Source organism: Narcine bancroftii, chromosome 3 (genome assembly GCF_036971445.1).
Source record: "Narcine bancroftii isolate sNarBan1 chromosome 3, sNarBan1.hap1, whole genome shotgun sequence".
NCBI classification, from domain to species: Eukaryota; Metazoa; Chordata; class Chondrichthyes; order Torpediniformes; family Narcinidae; genus Narcine; species Narcine bancroftii.
In genome coordinates this window covers 278,825,649-278,847,413 of record NC_091471.1, presented here as the reverse complement: position 1 = coordinate 278,847,413, position 21,765 = coordinate 278,825,649, and the positions used below count along the sequence as shown (strand labels likewise).

Below are 21,765 nucleotides of genomic sequence, written 5' to 3'. Positions count from 1 at the left end.
ACACAAATCACAGCCCAGCAACAATTCAATACATAAGAACCGTGAGAAGGCTTAGTCAGTCTGCTCCAGATTCGATACGTTTGCAAAGACTGAATTTGCGAGGGGGAACCATTCTGACGGTAGAAGAGGAAACAGCTTTTTGAAGCAGCTCTTGTGGCCAGTCATTCTGTGGAATTCAGAGCAAAGAATGCTCTGTGAATGACTGGGCTTTTTCAGTAGATTGACCTGTGCCAGGAGGGTCTTTTGGGAAGTAAAGTGCTTCATTTTGATTGTGACTGACAGTGAAGGTCACTTGGAGAGACTGCTTTATTTTCAGTGAAGTTACTTGGCGACAACAGTGCCAGGGTCTTGGAAGCTTCATGGAGGCTGCCCATTTCGAGTCTTGCCTACAAAAGAACCAGGAAGTCGTGTGGATGGTCATTTCTTCAAACGCAACGCAAGGAGAATTTGTGAGTCTGTCGCAGCCACAATTCCAGTCTTCCCATCAGTTCAACATTAATTCTGGGCATCAAGTTTCAAAGGCCTACACTTCAACACTGACTTTAAAAGTCTGAACTTTGAAGCAACTTTCTAGATTTTGGCCTGGACTGTAATGGTTTTGGCTAGACACACACACACACACACACCCACGGTAGATTAAGTGTTAAGGATAGTTTAAAAGTTAAGACGATAGTTTAAGAGTTAGAAATAAAATTAGTGTTTTAAAATTAAACACTGACTGGTTCATTGCCCATTGCTACTCATTATGCGCAGTTTATAATGTATGGTAAAGTTATACAAAACATTGGTGAGGCCAAATTTGGATGTATTGTGTGCAGTTTTGGTCACCTAACACAAGAAAGATATCAACAGAATAGAAAGCGTACAGAGAATTACAAGGATGTTGGCAGGACTCAAGGAACTAAGTTGCAGGGAAAGTTTAAACAGGTTAGGACTTTATTCCCTGGAGTGTCAGAAAATAATGGGAAATTTGAGAGAGGTATTCAAAATTATAAACAGTATAGAAAATGTAAGCAGGCATTTCCCACTGAGGTAAATGAGAAAAGAAAAAGGTCAAATGTTTAAAGGGAACTTTAAGAGGAACTTCTTCACACTGAGAATGGTGAAGGTGTGTAGCAAGCTGCCAGATGAAATGGTGAATGTAGGTTCAATTTTAACATTTAAGAATAATTTCAATTGGTACAGGATGGGAGGAGTATGGAGGGATTATGGTTCATGTACAGTCTGGTAGATTGATACTTGGGCACAGACAAAATGGCTGAAGGGCCCATTTCTGTGCTGTACCATTCTACGGCTCTATGCTTACCCATCCCCGTGTATCTTCACTTTAATGCATGAGAACATGCATTCAAGTATACCACTGTTTTGACTAACTTTGGACTTTAAAAATTAATCAAAGATTTCTACTTGGTTCCAGTGACCAAGGAATAAATTTTAAGCAACTGCAGTAAAACTAGATGAAAAAGGAAGGTGATGGAGGACATCAAACTTTTATCCATGGAAAGACATCCTCGTTAAAGTATCCTTTTGCTAGCAAACAAAATCAAACTTACCCTTGCCAGGTCCAGGTCAGCCTGCTTGCGGTGCCTCCAAAACAGGACAGATGATTCTGAGTGCAGCCTTGTGATTGGCTCACCGTATACAAAGATCTTAATGATTACAATCAGGACAATTATTCCATTAATTAACCAGAGGATCAATGTTGGCCAGACCCATGAAAACCAGCTGGAAGAGGCTGTCAGGAAAAAAATACCAAATTACATTTGTTTGGCAGGTGAGTTATTGCTCCAAAGAGTAACAAAGTATCTTGGAACAAAACATGGAGTGACACAGCTCCCCAGGCCTTCCGCCTCAACCCCAGGCCTTCCGCCTCAACCCCAGGCCTTCCGCCTCAACCCCAGGCCTTCCGCCTCAACCCCAGGCCTTCCGCCTCAACCCCAGGCCTTCCGCCTCAACCCCAGGCCTTCCGCCTCAACCCCAGGCCTTCCGCCTCAACCCCAGGCCTTCCGCCTCAACCCCAGGCCTTCCGCCTCAACCCCAGGCCTTCCGCCTCAACCCCAGGCCTTCCGCCTCAACCCCAGGCCTTCCGCCTCAACCCCAGGCCTTCCGCCTCAACCCCAGGCCTTCCGCCTCAACCCCAGGCCTTCCGCCTCAACCCCAGGCCTTCCGCCTCAACCCCAGGCCTTCCGCCTCAACCCCAGGCCTTCCGCCTCAACCCCAGGCCTTCCGCCTCAACCCCAGGCCTTCCGCCTCAACCCCAGGCCTTCCGCCTCAACCCCAGGCCTTCCGCCTCAACCCCAGGCCTTCCGCCTCAACCCCAGGCCTTCCGCCTCAACCCCAGGCCTTCCGCCTCAACCCCAGGCCTTCCGCCTCAACCCCAGGCCTTCCGCCTCAACCCCAGGCCTTCCGCCTCAACCCCAGGCCTTCCGCCTCAACCCCAGGCCTTCCGCCTCAACCCCAGGCCTTCCGCCTCAACCCCAGGCCTTCCGCCTCAACCCCAGGCCTTCCGCCTCAACCCCAGGCCTTCCGCCTCAACCCCAGGCCTTCCGCCTCAACCCCAGGCCTTCCGCCTCAACCCCAGGCCTTCCGCCTCAACCCCAGGCCTTCCGCCTCAACCCCAGGCCTTCCGCCTCAACCCCAGGCCTTCCGCCTCAACCCCAGGCCTTCCGCCTCAACCCCAGGCCTTCCGCCTCAACACACACTCACTTGGATTTATCTACCTTGGGAAATCGGCACAATTATTCTCAAAAGCTTCCAGAACAAAAAAGAAAGTCATCTATCCTCACCATCTACCCAGAGCACATAAAGCACTGTTACAGGTCTGTTAACATTAGCTACCAAACGTAGACAACCTCTAATTTTCACTCTTGCAAATAATGTGTAAAAAAAAAACAGCTTAAAAAGCAAAACGTTCCAAATCAAAACACTAACTGACCATTTCTACCTAGAGATGCTGTCTGACCTGCTGAGTCCCTCCAGCAATTCTTTGTCTGTTCAAGATTCCAACATTTGTAGCTTCTGTGGTTTTTTTTTTAACAGCTTAAATGGGTTGCTTTAAAATATTCTTCAGGGAAATATTACACTTCTTAATTAGATGTGAACAAACTTGCAAATGAAAAGAAAAATTTAACTTACAATTCATTGGAAGAACACAAAAAGTATACAAGTAGAAGCCTGGTATTGAATTGTTCCCAAGATCAACAATACAAAATTAAAACTAGAAAAAAAAGGAGCTTACACATCCTGCCCTGTGCTTAAATTGAAAGATTGATACACTGATGCTGAGTTCCAATATATTATGCTCAGAGGCACCAAAAAGATATTGATGCAGGCTTAAATTACACTTTGCAAGTCCCTCGCAATCTCTATTCCATTCATTCGCTTATCCTAAAAGTGAATTACAGAAACATTAGAGGGCTAAGTCATCTCTGGTTTGCACGTTATATGGGATAGTGGCCAGGAACTATGCGTGTTCATCCTCTTAGTTCTAGGCTACAGGCCAAGCATGAAGTAGAAATCATATTAGCAATATGCATCAGAAACAGGTCATTCAGGCTAATAGATCATGCTTGCATTTATGCTTCATATCCCTTTTGATCCAACATCAGTATAAATGTTATTCCAAAATAATGCCAGTTAAGTTAGAACTGTTGAGTAACGTGCTTTCAAAAGACGTGCTTTTATATTTTAAGTATTAAACCACATATTTTGAAAGCATCATTATTCAGTAGTTCAGGAATGGGAATCTTTCAGTTGAAAATATCTCCTCTATATCACAGTTGAGTATTATTTGCTGCATTGTGGAAGAACCTACATCAGAAGGTCCAGGAAGATGTTTCATCTTCACCTCCTCAAGTTCAATGAAGAATAGGCAATAAACACTGGCCTTGATGGCCAATATCCATTCTGAAGAATGCATAGATAAAATAACTGAGGTATTTCTGCAGCTGTAATCATTTTTAGCAAGATTTACTTTCTTCACAATTTCAAAAAAAAGTTACCGACCTATGCCAGGTTCACAAAGTAATCACAAACTTTTCAGTGGCTCCAACTTAATTTTCTAAGAAATGAAAACAATTCCAGAGGTTATGCAGTCAACACGGCAAAATGCTGGAGGAACTCACGATCTTTTCAGCATCTAAAGGAGACAAAGATATATCGCCAATGTTTTGGGCCTGCGCCCTTTCACTCCAGACGTATGCAGAGAGCTTTTTACCTCCTGCACCCCTCCCCCCCCCAACAATTTGGTCACTTTGACTAAGTGGGCCTGCCTTCTAAATTCTTTACTATTTGCAACCTTAATCATCCTAAATCCACAACTCATAGCATTGAGTTTACACAAAGCTCAAGATAAATTATTACTGTACAAACATATATAGAACATTAACAATACAGCAAAGTACAGGCCATTCAGCCCTCAATGTTGTGCCGAGCCATATATTCCTTCCTAAAAAAGTATCTTCTACTTTTCTTTCATCCATGTGTCCAAGAGTCTCCAAAGATTCAGCTTTCACCACCACCCCTGGCAACGCATTCCACAGGCACCATAACTCTGTAAAAAAACCTTAACCGCAATGTCTCCCCTAAACTTTCCTCCCTTCACTTTGTACATATGTCTTCTGGTCTTTGCTGATCCTGCCCTTGAAAACAGTAGGTGGCTGCCCATTCTATATATGCCTCTCATAACCTGATAGACCTCTATCAACTCTCCTCTCATCCTTCTATGCTCCAAATAGAAAAGTCCCAGCTTTGCTAACCTTGCCTCATAAGATCTGTTTCCCAGTCCAGGCAACATCCTGGTAAATCTCCTCTGTACCCTGTCCATAGCTTCCACATCCTTCCTATAATGTGGTGACCAGAAATGAACACAATAGTGTAAGTGTGGTCTCACCAAAGATTTGTGGAGTTGTAACATGTCCTCTCAATTCAATCCCCCTATTAATGAAGCCCAGTACCCCATAGGCCTTCTTAACTATCCAATCGACTTGTGTGGTGACCTTGAGGGATGTATGGATTTGGACCCCAAGGTCCCTCTGTTCATCCACACTCTTAAGTAGCCAAGCATTAACCCTGTACTCAACCTGCTGGTTTGTCCTTCCAAAATGCATCACCTCACACTGATCCCAATTGAAATCCATCTGTCACTTTTCTGCTGAATTCTGCATCCTGCCTATATCCTCTTGTAACCTTCTCCAACCTTTAGATCCATCCACTACTTCTCCAACCTTCATGTCATCCGCAAACTTACCGACCCAAAGAGCAGGGGTTCCAGAACAGATTGCTGTAGCATTCCACTAGTCACTGACCTCCAGGAAAAATACTTTCTTTCCACTACTTACTATTCTCTGCTTTCTTCCTACAACCCAATTATTTATCAATACAGCCAAATTTCCATTGATCCCGTGACCCACGACTTTCTGGATGAGTCTCTCATGGGGGACCTTGTCCAATGCCTTGCTAAAATCAATGTAGACCACATCTACTGCCCTACCCTCATCAAATTCTTTTGTTACCTCCTCAAAAAACTCAATTAGACGTGTGAGGTACGACCTTCCCTTCACAAAGCCATGCTGACTATACTTGAGTAGACTGTACTTCTCCAAATGCTCATAGATCCAATCCATTAGTTTACACACCAGTGACGTTAGACTCACTGGTCTATAATTCACAGGATTCTCTCTATTACCTTTTTTAAACAAGGGGACTACATTTGCCATTCTTCAATCCTTCGGCACCTCTCTGCAGCCAAAGAAGATTCAAATATCATACCTAATGTCCCAGATACCTCTTCTCTAACTTCCCCCAACCACCTGGGGTATATCGCATCTGGCCCTGGGACTTAACAATTTTGATGTTTAAAAAGATCCAACACTTTCGCTTCCTTAATCTCCACATTGTCCAGCACAGGCCTATTCAATTTCGACCTTACTGTGATTAAGGTCCTTTTCTCTTGAGAATACTGATGCAAAATATTCATTTAGGACCTCCCCAACCTCCTCTGCCTCCAGGCACATGTTGGCTCCTTTATCCTTTAGTGGCCCCACCTTCATTCACTCCATCTTTCTGTTCTTCACATACACATAGAATGTCATGGGGGTTCTCCTTAATCCTACATGCCAAGGCCTTCTCATGCCCCCTTTGAGTTCTCTCAAGACCTTCCTTAAGCTCCTTCTTCTCATGAGCCCTTCCTGTTTTCTGCTTCCTTTATCTAATGTACGCTTCCTTCTTCCTCTTGACTTTTTGCCTGAATTGCTTCATTAGCCATGGTTCCCTTTTCCTACCATCTTTTCCTTGTACCAATGGGACAAACCTATCTTGAACTCTGCTCTTTCTCCACATTACTTCTGTGCTTTTACCCTCGAACATCTGTTTCCAATTTACTCTCACTAATTCCTGCCTCATCCCTTCTCCAGTTGAGCACTTTCCCAGTTTGACTGTTTATAGGGAGTTGTGGTCACTCTCACCAAAATGCTCCCTCACAGAGAGGTCCGCCACCTGACCAGGTTCATTCCCCAGCACTAGATCCAGTATGGCCTCTCCTCTCGTTGACCAGTTCACACACTGTTCAGAAATTCTTATTGAACATACCTGACAAATTCAGCCCCTTCTATCCCTCTTGCAGTCAGTAGGGCCAGTCAATATTATGGAAGTTGAAGTCACCCATAACTACAACCCTGTATTTCTCGCACCATTCCTGCTTATCTGTTCCTCAGTGACCCGAGGGCTATTTGGGGGCCAATGGACAACTCCCAGCATAGTGATAGCTCCTTTCCTATTTCCGACTTCCAGCACACCGACTCAGTGGACACTCACTCTGTAGCGTCCTCCCTTTCCGTAGCTGTGATATTATCCCTGACCAGTAATGCCTCTTCCCCCCTCCAGCCCCCAATTTTTCTACCTCCCATCCTATTCATTTTAAAACACCCAGGTACCTGCATCTGCCAACCTTGCCCTTCCTCCAGCCAAGTTTCTCTAACGGTCACAACATCGTAGTTCCACATACTGTTCCAGCTCTATTCATCCTCTTTATTCTTAATATTCCTAACATTGAAATAGACGCATTTCCACCCTGTAACCGGCTACATTTATGTTTTGTCCCCTGCCTGTCCTTTCTCACCAACTCAGAACACATAACATCATGCTTTTGACCTTCTACCCTAATCTCTGCCCTTACATTCGGATTCCCATCCCCGCCAAAGTTGTTTAAGCCCTCCCCAACAGCTCTAGCAAACCAGGGATATTGGTACAAGTGTGGCCCATCCTTTATGTACAGGGTCAGACCTTCCCCAGAAGAGATCCCAATGATCCACAAATCTGAAGCCGTCCCTGGCACCAACACTTCAGCCACAACTTCCTGTTCTTACCCTCTCTGGCGTGTGGCGCAGGCAGCAATCCTGAGATAACCACCCCTGAGATCCTGCTTTTTAATTTCTTTCCTAACTTCCTATATACATGGATGACTGAAAACAGAACTATCAAACATTGTGGGGTACATTCAAGACCAATTGTCTTCCAAAATCTCTGAAAGGCTTCCATAGTCTTGTCCAACTGAAAACATTAAATAGCTCCATTTATTCTATTTCTGTCTACATTCTTAGCAGATCTGACCACATCCAGCTCCCCCCATTTCTGGTTTTATTTCAATGTAGGATGGTTTACTTTGCATGTTGAGGTATTCTAATAATTTTCAGTTCAATTCCTAATTTAAAAAAAAAATCTCTGGATCCATGCATCTTTGCCTCAGATGTAAATGTATTTTCTCATTAATTAACAAGTGATTAAAAGGTTGACAGTTCTCCATATATATATTTTTTTTTAAATTTTGCTCTCTTTTTTTGGGTCGTGTGGGGATTCATTGGGGCTGGCTACATCCTGGCAGTTTGTCCGATTGACCATCCCTCACAGGCAAATTGACAATGCAGAGAGAAATGAGAACAAATTTGCTTTTAATCAATCACCTACCTTCTACAGAAAATCCCAGCATGCTTCTGCCTGCTCCATGGTATTCTCCATTCTCCGCCGACCTACTGTCCAACCCACCCATCAATGATGCTAGAGGGTTAAAGGAAAGGCAAAGAAATACAAAGGTACACAGGACTATCCTGGATCGATCCAACATGCCAACACTCGTTGGCAGTACTTGCTCTTGTTTAACAGACATCTGGAAGACAACAGAATTCACCATCAGTAAAAATAAATGTCAGATAATTGATTGCATCAAGGTCAATCAAATGTAACAAAACCTTACAATTTACTATTTTGGGTTTACATATGCCTTATAGTTCACATTACCATGAACTTTATAACAACCATTTATAATCACTAGTATAAACTGGTCTTCACTTCACCTATCATTTAATTAGTGGATAAACTCAAAAATAAAAGTATTTTTTTTAAATCTTTTTCTATCTGTAAGGGTTAGGGAAAGTGGGAGGTGGGTAGGGGGGGGGAAATAGAAAATTATTTTCTTCTTTCTTTCTTTGGCTTGGCTTCGCGGACGAAGATTTATGGAGGGGGTAAAAGTCCACGTCAGCTGCAGGCTCGTTTGTGGCTGACAAGTCCAATGCGGGACAGGCAGGCACGGTTGCAGCGGCTGCAGGGGAAAATTGGTTGGTTGGGGTTGGGTGTTGGGTTTTTCCTCCTTTGCCTTTTGTCAGTGAGGTGGGCTCTGCGGTCTTCTTTAAAGGAGGCTGCTGCCCGCCAAACTGTGAGGCGCCAAGATGCACGGTTTGAGGCGATATCAGCCCACTGGCGGTGGTCAATGTGGCAGGCACCAAGAGATTTCTTTAGGCAGTCCTTGTACCTTTTCTTTGGTGCACCTCTGTCACGGTGGCCAGTGGAGAGCTCGCCATCTAACACGAAAATTATTTAGATCCAATGTAAAATGACAATGCAAGCTAATTTGAAAAGTATGTATGATACTAATAAATAAATACAAGTATTTTTGTATCCATTTAGTGACAAACTAAACTCGCCAACTGCCTTCTACTCAACTATGATCCCTATTTTTCAAAACACCTACTTTCCTGACAGCCTTTGCAACGCTCAGCCTGGAAATGATGTCAATTCTTGCTGATTGGCAGTAAGCCAATCTCCAGAGATTCTTGTCCTTACAGACTTAGACCTCCAGGAGCTGGTTTGTGGTTTAGCATGGTTCATCCTGCTACAAGACCCACCTCCCCCACCCCCCTGAAACCAGCGTTAGGAGGTGATGATCCATTGTATATATCCTGTCCGTCTGCTTATGTGGACAACCTCTCCGTGGTGGGCATGCAACGTCACTGGTTGATGAGAGTTCACGTGTGCCGGCTTTAGGCGGTCAATTGTGATTACCTCTTGCCTGCCTCCAATGTCCACTACACACGTTACGCCATCATGCCAAATCAGTCTGAATGGACTCATATGGGTGAAGAGGGGCACAATGCAAACCCGTTGTATGATACATATTCACAGTCCTTGAGGTCCTTTGGGATACAAGAAGTGGATGCATCACACCTTGAGGTAGGAACAGGTGCCAACTTTCTGTGTTAGGGGTGCCGTGGATGAATCCATCTGTCCTCTTGCTGCTGACACGAACTCGCCTGAAACAGTGAGTGGCGTGCCATACACCAGCTCAGCAGAAGATGTAACCAGATCCTGTTTTGGTGCTGTACGAATGCCCAGCATCACCCAAGGCAACTCATCCATCCAATCGGGGCCTTTGAGGCTTGCCATGAGGGCCAACTTCAAATGGCGGTGGAATCTCTCTACAAGGCCATTGAATTGTGGATGGTACACCGTGATGCAACTGTGTGCCGAGTAACCGGGCTAGTGCCATCCACAATGTTGTTGTGAATTGTGCCCCCATCTGAGGTTATGTCCACGGGTAACCCAAAATGAGCCACCCAGTTCGCGATAAACGGTCTGGCGCCCGATCTGGTGGAGGTGTCTGAGAGTGGGACAGCTTATGGCCATCTCACAAACCTATTGACCATTTGGCAGAAGGTACCTGGCACATCACAGTGGTCCCACGATGTCTATATGTACATGGTCAAAACACCTGTGTACTAGGGGAAAAGATTGGAGCAGTGCTTTTACATGCTGCTGTGTTTTTGAGGTCTGACATTGTACTTAATTTCTGGCCCAGTGTGCAACCTGTTTCTGCAGGTCATGCCATACAAATTATCCTGCTACAAGCTGCATGGTGGCTCAAATGGAAGGGTGCGCCAGGCCATGTGTCACATCAAATATTCGGCGTCTCCAAGCCAAGGTATAATTTGTAGGGTTTCTCTATGGACACATCGCATAGGATTGTAGCCGTTGAAGGTCCAAATCTCAAGTCTTCTAGTTTAAGACTAGATACTGCAGTACAGCAGGCTGCTACGTCATTATTCTCCTGCTGTGCTGATGCAAAAGCTGCATAGTCTTTACCTAGAGATCAAGTGTGTACTGAATGGATCTTCTGCATGGAAGGTTAGTTAGGAAGGTTAGGATTCAACAGTGGCTGGAAGTGAGATGCCAGAGAGTCGTAGTGGCTAACTGTTTGTCAGGCTGGAGGCCGGTGACAAGCAGTGTAATGATCTGGATGATGGGGTGGTTAATTGGATTAGTAAATATGCACATGATTTTAAAATAGATGGAATAGTGGATAATGAAGAAGGTTTTCAAAGATTGCAGAAGGATTTGGACTGTTTAGAAGAGTGGGCTGAAAGATGGCAGATGGAGTTTAATGCTTATAAGTGTGAAGTGCTGCATTTTGGTAGGAATAATCAAAACAGGACATACGTAGTAAATGGGAGGGCACTGAAGAATGCAGTGGAGCAGAAAGATCTAGGAATAATGGTGCATCGTTCCCTGAAGGTAGAATCTCATGTGGAAAGGGTGGTGAAGATGGCTTTTAGTATGCTGACCTTTATAAATCAAAGCATAGAATACAGGAGTTGGGAAGTGATGTTGAGACTGTTCAAGGCATTGGTGAGGCCAAATTTGGAATACTGTGTGCAGTTCCGGTCACCGAATTATAGGAAGGATATCAACAAGGAAGAAAGTGTGCAGAGAAGATTTACAAAAATGTTATCTGGGTTTCAGAATCTACATTACAAAGAAAGATTGAGAAAATTAGGTCTTTATTTTTTGGAGCGTAGAAGGTTGAGGGGTATTAAGATTATGAGAAGGATGGATAAAGTTGATGTGGATAGGCTTTTTCCATTGAGAGTAGGAGAGATTGAAACAAGAGGTCATGAATTAAGAATTAATGGGCAAAAGTTTAGAAGTAACATGAGCTTCTGGGAGAAGTAGTGCCGACAGGGTCATTTTGTCATTTAAGGAAAAATTGGATAGGTATATGGATGGGAGGGGAATGGAGGGTTACAGGCAAGGTCCAGGCAGATGGGACTAGAGGAGAGTTCTTTGTTCAGTTTTGACTAGAATGGCCAAAATGGCCCGTTTCCATGCTGTATTTGTTATATGGTTACATGATTCTTTTTCCCTGCAATATACCAAATGGATATGGTATATTCTGAAATAAAAGAGAGATGCCTCTGTTGTCTTGCTGACCATGGATCCAAAACCTTAGCAAAGGCAAACATCAAGGGCTTGTGGTCTGTGAATACGAAGAAATCTCTTCCTTCGAGAGAGTACCTGGCGGATGGCCAGGTAAAGGGCTAGAAGTTTCTTGTCAAATAAACTGTACTTTCGCTCAGGAGGTCTCAACGGCTTCCACTTGCCCTTGATCAGTTGTTCCACCACACTTCTGACAGCCGTGCTAGATGCATCAACTGTGAGAACTGTGGGCACATTGAGTCGAGGGTGCACCAACATGGCCAGCACTTCCTTGGCTTTATTGGAAACAGCTCGTCATTTCCTCATCCCAGTTCAGGTTTTTGGGTCGTCCAGAAAGAAGTCTGAAAAGGGGTTGCATTATTCAGGCCACCAATGGTAAAAATTTACCATGCCAATAAACTTTTGCAGTCCTTTGACCATGTTTGGCCTTGAGATCTTTCTTACGGCCTCCACCTTGGCGAGGTCCGGAACCACTCCATGCCGATCAATCCGACGGCTAAAGAAATCGATGGAGAACAGGCTAAACTGGCATTTAGGATCGATAAGCCATAGTCATTTAGTCATTGGGCATAGTTGACAAGAGCAGATGGCAATCAATATATAGTCAAGGTAAATAAATGCAAAATCAAGACTGCAGCCCACATAGCCCAGAAGTTACTGGAAAGTCTGTGCAGCATTTCTCAACCTAAAAGGCAGATGCACACATTCAAAAATGCCGAATGGCTTGATGACCGCTGTCTTCAGGACATTGTCAGGGTGGACTGGAATTTGATGATATCTCTTCACCAGGTCAATTTTGGAGAATATCTTGGATGTGCAGGACAAGGTACCAGTCAGCTGTCGTAATGTCGTTAAACCGGCAATAATCTCCACGTGGTCTCCATCTTCCAGTAGCTTTCAGCAACATGTACAAGGGCGATGCCCTTGGACTTTCCTAATGACGCACTATGCCCAGGTTGTCCATTTTACGGAACTCCTCTCTTGTGATTTGTAGCTTGTCCGGAGGTAATCTGCATGCCCTGGCATACAGCAGTGCTCCTCTGGTGGGGATATGATGCTGGACCCCGTGCTTGGGCATAACAGCGGAGAACTGTGGGGTGACTATGGCTGGAGATTCTGCCAAGATCTTGGCACGCTCATTCGAGGAGAACGTAACGGAGTCTAAATGGGGCGCCGGCAGAGTGGCCTGTCATAAGGCAAGTGATTTGAATGTTTTCCTTTAGATCCACTAATAGAGAGTTAACTCGTAGAAAATCTGTGCCCAGCAGACATTGTAATACATCAGCCAACGTGAATGTCCATACAAATCGGCAAGGGCTGAATTCAAATGTAATATTCCACACCCCATATGTTCTAATATTGCTTTTGTTAGCAGCTGTAAGGGATGGTCTGGACTTTCCATTCATGTGTCCTGGCCTGTAGGAGGTAAAACATTGATCTCTCCTCTTGTGTCTTCCAGGAAATGCCGACCAGAACGCTGGTCCTATAGGCAGAGGAGGTTATCTCAGTGGTTGGCTGCTGCAGTCACTAGCAATAACCGGCCCAGGTGTTTCCCCAAGTATGAGCAAGGTGGGGGGCAGTGGCGGGTTGCAGAACCCCCAGTCTGATGATAGTAACACCAGTGGTCCTTATTTGGACTGTCCTCCACAATTGTTGTCACTGCCCTACATCCTGAAGCATTGACTCATTGAGCACTGGCATGGTGTAGCAACTAAATCCATGGTGGCTCCACCATGTTGTTTTGCATGCTTGAGGATATTAGTTCATGGGGGTCGTCAAAATCATCATTCGCCAGGAAGAGGCGAATGTCCTCAGGCATCTGCTTCAAGAACAACTGTTCAAAAAGCAGTCAGAGCCTGTGGCCATCCATTAATGCCAGCATTTCATTCATAAGGGCAGACAGGGTGCAGTCACCCACGCCATCCACTCGTAAGAGCCTTGCTACATGTTCGTGGCATGACAGCCCAAATGTGCGAATCAGTAGTGCCATAATGGCATCATACCCGTTATTCTCGAGGGGTGGGGGGGGGGCGGGTTGATTCAAGACATTAACAATGCTTCCTGCCGTGTCGGACACGTAATAAGAAATGGTCGAAGCATCTCTGGTGACTGGCAGCAAGCCTGGTACTCCAGGTCTTCCTGTTCTTGCTAACTCAGACCTCAGTGAGCGGTTTGTTGTTCAGCGCAGTTCAGCCTGCTACACTTTATGGCATTCTTTAAAAAGCCATTGTTCATACAATGTCCAAGTGAATTAATCAAAATCTTTCTGCAATTCATCTTGAACAGTGGCCCAATCAGTTCCCCTCCACCAACTCATTTGTCTGGCCAAAGTTGTCCTCACAATGAACAGCTTCTCTTTCACCCCACTCACTTTCTCCAGATGGTCCAAATGCCCTTTATCCCATTAAACTCACTGTTTTAAGTTCCTCCCTAGCCTTTTTGACCCCTTTATTTTCAGCTATTAACATTTTATTCTGAAGAGTGTCACCTCTAGGAATATACCAAGCCTCAATATGATGTTGAATTGTACAAGGTACATTAGCCCCTCAAAAAGGATGATCTCCCTCTATATTGAATGTTACATTTAAATCAAGCTTGAGGTGCTGTGAAAAATTAAAATGATACAGAGTAATAAGTTTCCACTTTCCATTATGATGGAATCACAAATTGATTGTTATAATATTTAGGTTTGATGAGTGTTGTTGGTCAAGACATTGACTAGGTCAGGAAAATAAGTGAAAAGGTTTTTAAAAAAATGAGTGATCTACATTCAGCTGTTGTGCTAACTGATCTCACGATGCTTGCAGGACAATTGATCTTGGTGCTGTTAACCAACAAGATGTGAAAAACCCAGGTCAAAGCCTGTTCCTTTTCTTTACACTTTAAATCGAGTTGGAGAAACTAGTACACATGTACATTGAGGATGCAGCCTGCACAGCCCAATAGACCATGCATCTGCCCAAACAAGATCTACAAAGAAGTAGGAGCAAACCTACTCAGGAAGAAACTGTATTAATGGACATGGAGTACAAGTCACTAGGGCAAATAATGAAGTAGAGGAAAGTTCAGTGGGCTAAATAATGTTCCTCTTGGTATTTGCTGTTATGGGAGACTTAATCCTGTAATGATCTCCATTTAAACTGCTTACAGACTTCACTAGCTTGATGAACAATCTATGAATAGTAACTTAATGGACAATATTCAAAGCAAAGGACAGATGTGAAACTCAAATCTTGCAAGCTATGGGGGAAAGAAACAGTATGTTAAAAGAAGAGTTAGGAAGACAGAGACATTAATCTTGGAACCGAGAACATTAAAACAGCCAGATCTTGTAAACAATCTTAAGTACCTTGGTATCATCAAAAAATGAGCTGTCTGTCTCAGAATCACTGCTGCTCACAGAGAATGGGCTGTTCTGAGGTGGTGAGCCGACATCAGATGGTGGTGGGCTGAGAAGATCAGGTTCCTGCTTGAACCCATTCGTCATTGTATCCAGACTTATTCCAGTGGAAGCCACAATATCTTTCAGAGATGCTGAAATTGAACACAATGCTCACTGTAAATGAGACTCATTCATTCAGATCTTGAAAATGCATTTGGTTTTGTTCATTTTAAATTTTTGTGTTTACATAGAATCTGTCATTATAAATCCTGGCAAGAATTTATATCAGCCTATAAAAATAAGGTCATATTCAGATTCCTTTAATATTGTGTAATATTACACAAAATTAGTTAGACAAATTCGCCATCAGCAGAAATTGCCAGGTGCCTCCTAGTCATGGAAAGAGAATCCCCCCCAGAGTTAGAGTGTCCATAGATTCACCTCCTGCAGCCTTCACAGCCACACAGACTTCAGTCCAAACCATCAGCAATGTGAGCTTCAGATACAAATCTCTGACATGATCAGGAAGCCTTTAGCGCTCTCGGTACCTCTACCGCATCCCGGTTCTGATACCAGTTCATCCAGTTTCAAGCAGCCAGTCCACAGCCTGATGTGAGTCCTTTAACCTGAGTTACCAGCAGCCCACAGCCTACGTGGGTTCCTCATCTAGAGTCACCAACACCCTGTGTGTTCTTCAGCTGCAGAGCCCCTCACTGGTCTGCCTCAGTGGTCACCCTGTCGACTTGTCTCCTCTGTTTCTCTTTCTGGGGTGTTCTCCCCATTTTCTGGTGCCTTACCACCTGCACACCTGCCCATCAGTCTAATTTCACTCTTTCTGATCAATGAGAGTCCTGAGCAACACAGAGAACTTACGGTTTTTTTGGGTAACCATTCTTAACACCATGTTTTCTTGCTTCAACTTCTTATTGGCTTGTTGCAAGAAGAGGATATAATCAACAGCCTTCCTCAGTATTGCTGACTTGTTTAACTGCCAGGATAAAGAAGGGAAACAGAAACATTTTCAAAGTTCATGCATTCATAAAGGCATGTGTCATGGTTCCAGTGGCCCAGGTGCCATCCTGACCTCAACGCTGTCCCCTGTGACTGCTTGAGTTTCACCCCTAGGTGTTCTGGTTATCTTCCCACATCCTAAAGACATTCTGGCAGGTGATGTGACCAGTGCAAACTGCCCAGTGTGGTGGTGGGCAATCAATGAGTATGTGAGAAAGAATGGGTTACTAGGAAATGAGTAGGGGAAATGAGACTGATGGGATTCCTAGAGCTGCCATAGACTGCAGGAATTATTAAGCCCTCTCCATGTCATAAAGAAATAAAACTGTGGTGCATCCACTGAACCTGTGCTGCAGTTTCTTAGAACAGATGACGCCACCTATAACAATACTCAGGATGAATGTTCATGATTGTGAGCAGCCCATTATGACAATTAGCTTTCTTGGGGCATTGGCCAATGCTCATAGAGACTCTTTAGTAAATGACAATAAACAGTGATGATGTGATTAAGCACAAGGTGGTCACCAAGTAACTTTATAGTGCCTGTTTCACATGCCTACTTCAGTCACGGGTCAGGGTTGGGTGTATGCTAAATTGGGAAGGGGCAGTATAAAAAGGAACTAATATTATGCCGACATTCTGGCTTGACAGCAAGTTCAGTCAGCTGGCAACCAAAGGGGCACAGATGGACTGCAGGATAGCAATTAGCAATGGGAATATTGGCTTGTCTTTCCATTTTAAACTAATAAATAATAGTATTGAGCTAGGATCTGATCGAGCCACACCAACCACTATGTTCTGTCTTTAAGCTTGGTACTGAGAAACATTTATCTGGCAAGATACAAGGGAGTACTGGTGTTTTCTTTTTAAAGAAAATACAGATTAAAAGAATCATTTGCTCACATAGGAAAACCTGATCATTTAATAGGACAGAATATGGACACATATAGATAAGACTCTTTTACCTTTCCTTCACTGCCAACAACAAGGTCTTTCAGCTCCACAATCTTGTCATTGATGGATGACCTGTATCGTTTCTCAATTGCATTATGTGCTGTGCGTTTTTCCCCTTTGATTGATGTATTGCAAGGTCTGCCACTTGTAGGTATACGATTGATGGGAAGTTTTTCAGTATCTACCATCAGAGGGACTGTGGTCAAAATTGTGCTCCCACTAACCAGAGCCTGAAGAATACAAGTTTTATCATCTGAGTTCAAAATAATACAACAAATGTATAATAAAAGTTCATTTATTATGCAACATTTATATCAGAATGCACTTTGTTTGATTTACTACAGATTTCTACAATCATTATTCCATTACGGACCCAATTCTATTCTCACATTTCCTGCCTATTCATTGTATTTGCTCCAATGATGAGACTTTCCATCCGTTGCTGTCCCTCTTCCTTGTTAATAAACCCCTTGACCTCACCTCATGCACTTCCCCATGCCTCTACTCTCACCAACCCCCACCCAAAAGGAGCATTCCCAACAGTCCTCACATTTCACCCCACCAGATTCCACAGTGTCAAAAAATGATTCTCTGCAATTACTGCCTCCTTGAAAGACATTTCACCTCCATCCAGCATCCCCTCTCCTCCCCCTTCAACATCTCACAGAGAACATTTTCCTTCACAGCTCTCTGGTCCATTCCCACAAACCATCCCCTTCTTACAGCAGTTCCCCTGCAATCACAGGAGATGCAACCCCCTGCCCTTTTATCTTTTTCCTTCCCACCACCCAGGGATCCACTCAGTCTTTCCAGAATTAATTCATGGCCAAGACCTGAACCCACTGCATTTCACCTACCACCACAAATCACTCCACAGCAGATGCAATCTAAGCCCTGGCAACAGCAACACACATCAGGGTGCTTTGAATCAACTAAAGCACAGCTTTCAACACCATTATACCCTCCCTAAACATTGAGTAGCATACTTCAGAACTTGGGCCTCTGCAATTGGATTCTTGATTTCCTCATCGGAAAACCACAGTCAGTAAGAATGGCAAATGTTTCCTCCTCACTGACAATCAACACAGGCGCACCTCAAGGATGCGTGCTTAGCCCACTGCTCTACTCTACACCCACGACTGTATGGCCAGGCACAATTCAAATGCCATCTACAAATATGCCGGCAGAATCAGACAGCAACAGGTATGAGATAGATCAGCTGGTTGAAACGGTGTCACACAACCTTGCACTCAGTGTTAGCGAAACTCAGGAACCAATTATGGACTTCAGCAAGTGGAAATCAGGAAAACACAAACCGGTCTTCATCAAGAGGTCAGCATCTCTGAAGACCTGCCCTGGGGCCTCCGTGCCAGTGCAATCATGAAGAAGGCTTTTGAGGAGATTTGGTATGTCACCAAAGACTTGAAAATTTCTACAGGTGTACCATGGAGAGCATTCTGGCAGGTTGCAACACTGTCTGGTACGGAGGTGCCAATACACAGGAAAAGAGTTGTGAACTCAGCCAGCAACATCGAGGACACAAGAAGAGGTGGTGTCTCAAGAAAACAGCCTCCATCATCAGACCCTCACCACCCAGGCCCTCTTCTTACTGCTGCCATTAGGAAGGAGGTTCAGGAGCCTGAAGACGAGCATCCAACAAACAAAAACAGCTTCTTTCTCTCCGCCATCAAATTTCTGAATGGACAATGAAGTCCAGACACGACCTCCCTTTCTCTCTTCTTTTGCACCAATTTATTTTAAAAAAATGTAATTAGAAGCAATTTGGCACATGTAATACTACTGAAAAACAATGAATTTCATGACATGTTCATGACAATAAATTCTAATTCAGGTGACATTTCTTCCAACCCCATGTACTGCATTGATAACGTGGTTTTTACTAGCTTAATGCAGATTGGATGCCTATTTTAAGAAGCACTTAGGCTTAGTCCACAGCATGTTGCCCATCAAATATCCATCCCACTCCCACCCTGACCCATTAGTGTGTGGCCTCCTGAACTGTTACAATGAAAATCAAAGCAAGTTTGAGGAAATCCACGTCATCTGCCATCTGGAGACATTGCAGCCTTCTGGAAACTTGATTTCTCTATCCATTATCAGTTATTCAACAGTGATACTGAGTCAGCTTGTTACATTTTCATCCCTATTTTGCTTGCTGGGAGCGGAGGCCATTCTCAGCCTGAACATTGGGGCACTCCTCCTCCTCAGCCTGAACATTGGGGCACTCCTCCTCCTCAGCCTGAACATTGGGGCACTCCTCCTCCTCAGCCTGAACATTGGGGCACTCCTCCTCCTCAGCCTGAACATTGGGGCACTCCTCCTCCTCAGCCTGAACATTGGGGCACTCCTCCTCCTCAGCCTGAACATTGGGGCACTCCTCCTCCTCAGCCTGAACATTGGGGCACTCCTCCTCCTCAGCCTGAACATTGGGGCACTCCTCCTCCTCCTCAGCCTGAGCATTGGGGCACTCCTCCTCCTCAGCCTCAGCATTGGGGCACTCCTCCTCCTCAGCCTCAACATTGGGGCACTCCTCCTCCTCAGCCTGAACATTGGGGCACGTCTCCTCCTCAGCCTGAACATTGGGGCACTCCACCTCCTCAGCCTGAACATTGGGGCACTCCTCCTCCTCAGCCTGAACATTGGGGCACTCCTCCTCCTCAGCCTGAACATTGGGGCACTCCTCCTCCTCAGCCTGAACATTGGGGCACTCCTCCTCCTCAGCCTGAACATTGGGGCACTCCTCCTCCTCAGCCTGAACATTGGGGCACTCCTCCTCCTCAGCCTGAACATTGGGGCACTCCTCCTCCTCAGCCTCAACATTGGGGCACTCCTCCTCCTCAGCCTGAACATTGGGGCACTCCTCCTCCTCAGCCTGAACATTGGGGCACTCCTCCTCCTCAGCCTGAACATTGGGGCACGTCTCCTCCTCAGCCTGAACATTGGGGCACTCCTCCTCCTCAGCCTGAACATTGGGGCACTCCTCCTCCTCAGCCTGAACATTGGGGCACTCCTCCTCCTCAGCCTGAACATTGGGGCACTCCTCCTCCTCAGCCTGAACATTGGGGCACTCCTCCTCCTCAGCCTGAACATTGGGGCACTCCTCCTCCTCAGCCTGAACATTGGGGCACTCCTCCTCCTCAGCCTGAACATTGGGGCACTCCTCCTCCTCAGCCTGAACATTGGGGCACTCCTCCTCCTCAGCCTGAACATTGGGGCACTCCTCCTCCTCAGCCTGAACATTGGGGCACTCCTCCTCCTCAGCCTGAACATTGGGGCACTCCTCCTCCTCAGCCTGAACATTGGGGCACTCCTCCTCCTCAGCCTGAACATTGGGGCACTCCTCCTCCTCCTCAGCCTGAACATTGGGGCACTCCTCCTCTTCAGCCTCAACATTGGGGCACTCCTCCTCCTCCTCAGCCTGAACATTGGGGCACTCCTCCTCCTCAGCCTGAACATTGGGGCACTCCTCCTCCTCACCCTGAACATTGGGGCACGTCTCCTCCTCAGCCTGAACATTGGGGCACTCCTCCTCCTCAGCCTGAACATTGGGGCACTCCTCCTCCTCAGCCTGAACATTGGGGCACTCCTCCTCCTCCTCAGCCTGAACATTGGGGCACTCCTCCTCCTCAGCCTGAACATTGGGGCACTCCTCCTCCTCAGCCTGAACATTGGGGCACTCCTCCTCCTCAGCCTGAACATTGGGGCACTCCTCCTCCTCAGCCTGAACATTGGGGCACTCCTCCTCCTCAGCCTGAACATTAGGGCACTCCTCCTCCTCAGCCTGAATATTGGGGCACTCCTCCTCCTCAGCCTGAACATTGGGGCACACCTCCTCCTCAGCCTGAGCATTGGGGCACTCCTCCTCCTCAGCCTCAACATTGGGGCACTCCTCCTCCTCAGCCTGAACATTGGGGCACTCCTCCTCCTCAGCCTGAACATTGGGGCACTCCTCCTCCTCAGCCTGAACATTGGGGCACGTCTCCTCCTCAGCCTGAACATTGGGGCACTCCTCCTCCTCAGCCTGAACATTGGGGCACTCCTCCTCCTCAGCCTGAACATTGGGGCACTCCTCCTCCTCAGCCTGAACATTGGGGCACTCCTCCTCCTCAGCCTGAGCATTGGGGCACTCCTCCTCCTCAGCCTCTACATTCGGGCACTCCTCCTCCTCAGCCTCAACATTGGGGCACTCCTCCTCCTCAGCCTGAACATTGGGGCACTCCTCCTCCTCAGCCTGCACATTGGGGCACTCCTCCTCCTCAGCCTGAACATTGGGGCACGTCTCCTCCTCAGCCTGAACATTGGGGCACTCCTCCTCCTCAGCCTGAACATTGGGGCACTCCTCCTCCTCAGCCTGAACATTGGGGCACTCCTCCTCCTCAGCCTGAACATTGGGGCACTCCTCCTCCTCAGCCTGAACATTGGGGCACTCCTCCTCCTCAGCCTCAACATTGGGGCACGTCTCCTCCTCAGCCTCAACATTGGGGCACTCCTCCTCCTCAGCCTGAACATTGGGGCACGTCTCCTCCTCAGCCTGAACATTGGGGCACTCCTCCTCCTCAGCCTGAACATTGGAGCACTCCTCCTCCTCAGCCTGAACATTGGGGCACTCCTCCTCCTCAGCCTGAACATTGGGGCACTCCTCCTCCTCAGCCTGAACATTGGGGCACTCCTCCTCCTCAGCCTGAACATTGGGGCACTCCTCCTCCTCAGCCTGAACATTGGGGCACGTCTCCTCCTCAGCCTCAACATTGGGGCACTCCTCCTCCTCAGCCTGAACATTGGGGCACGTCTCCTCCTCAGCCTGTACATTGGGGCACTCCTCCTCCTCAGCCTGAACATTGGGGCACTCCTCCTCC

The 21,765-nt window shown here is 46.1% G+C and overlaps 1 protein-coding gene across 3 annotated transcripts in view; it reads right to left on the bottom strand.

The window, feature by feature from the left end:
* srebf1 (sterol regulatory element binding transcription factor 1) overlaps positions 1–21,765 on the bottom strand; it is an 80,074-nt gene that overhangs the window by 37,065 nt on the left and 21,244 nt on the right. For all 3 annotated transcript variants that reach the window (XM_069928267.1, XM_069928265.1, XM_069928266.1), the window contains exons 5-9: positions 16,900–17,118; positions 15,797–15,911; positions 14,891–15,075; positions 7,963–8,161; positions 1,554–1,735 (exon numbers count right to left, since the gene is read on the bottom strand). In XM_069928267.1, coding sequence (XP_069784368.1) covers positions 1,554–1,735; positions 7,963–8,161; positions 14,891–15,075; positions 15,797–15,911; positions 16,900–17,118 — 900 coding nt within the window. The remainder of the gene's footprint in view (positions 1–1,553; positions 1,736–7,962; positions 8,162–14,890; positions 15,076–15,796; positions 15,912–16,899; positions 17,119–21,765) is intronic.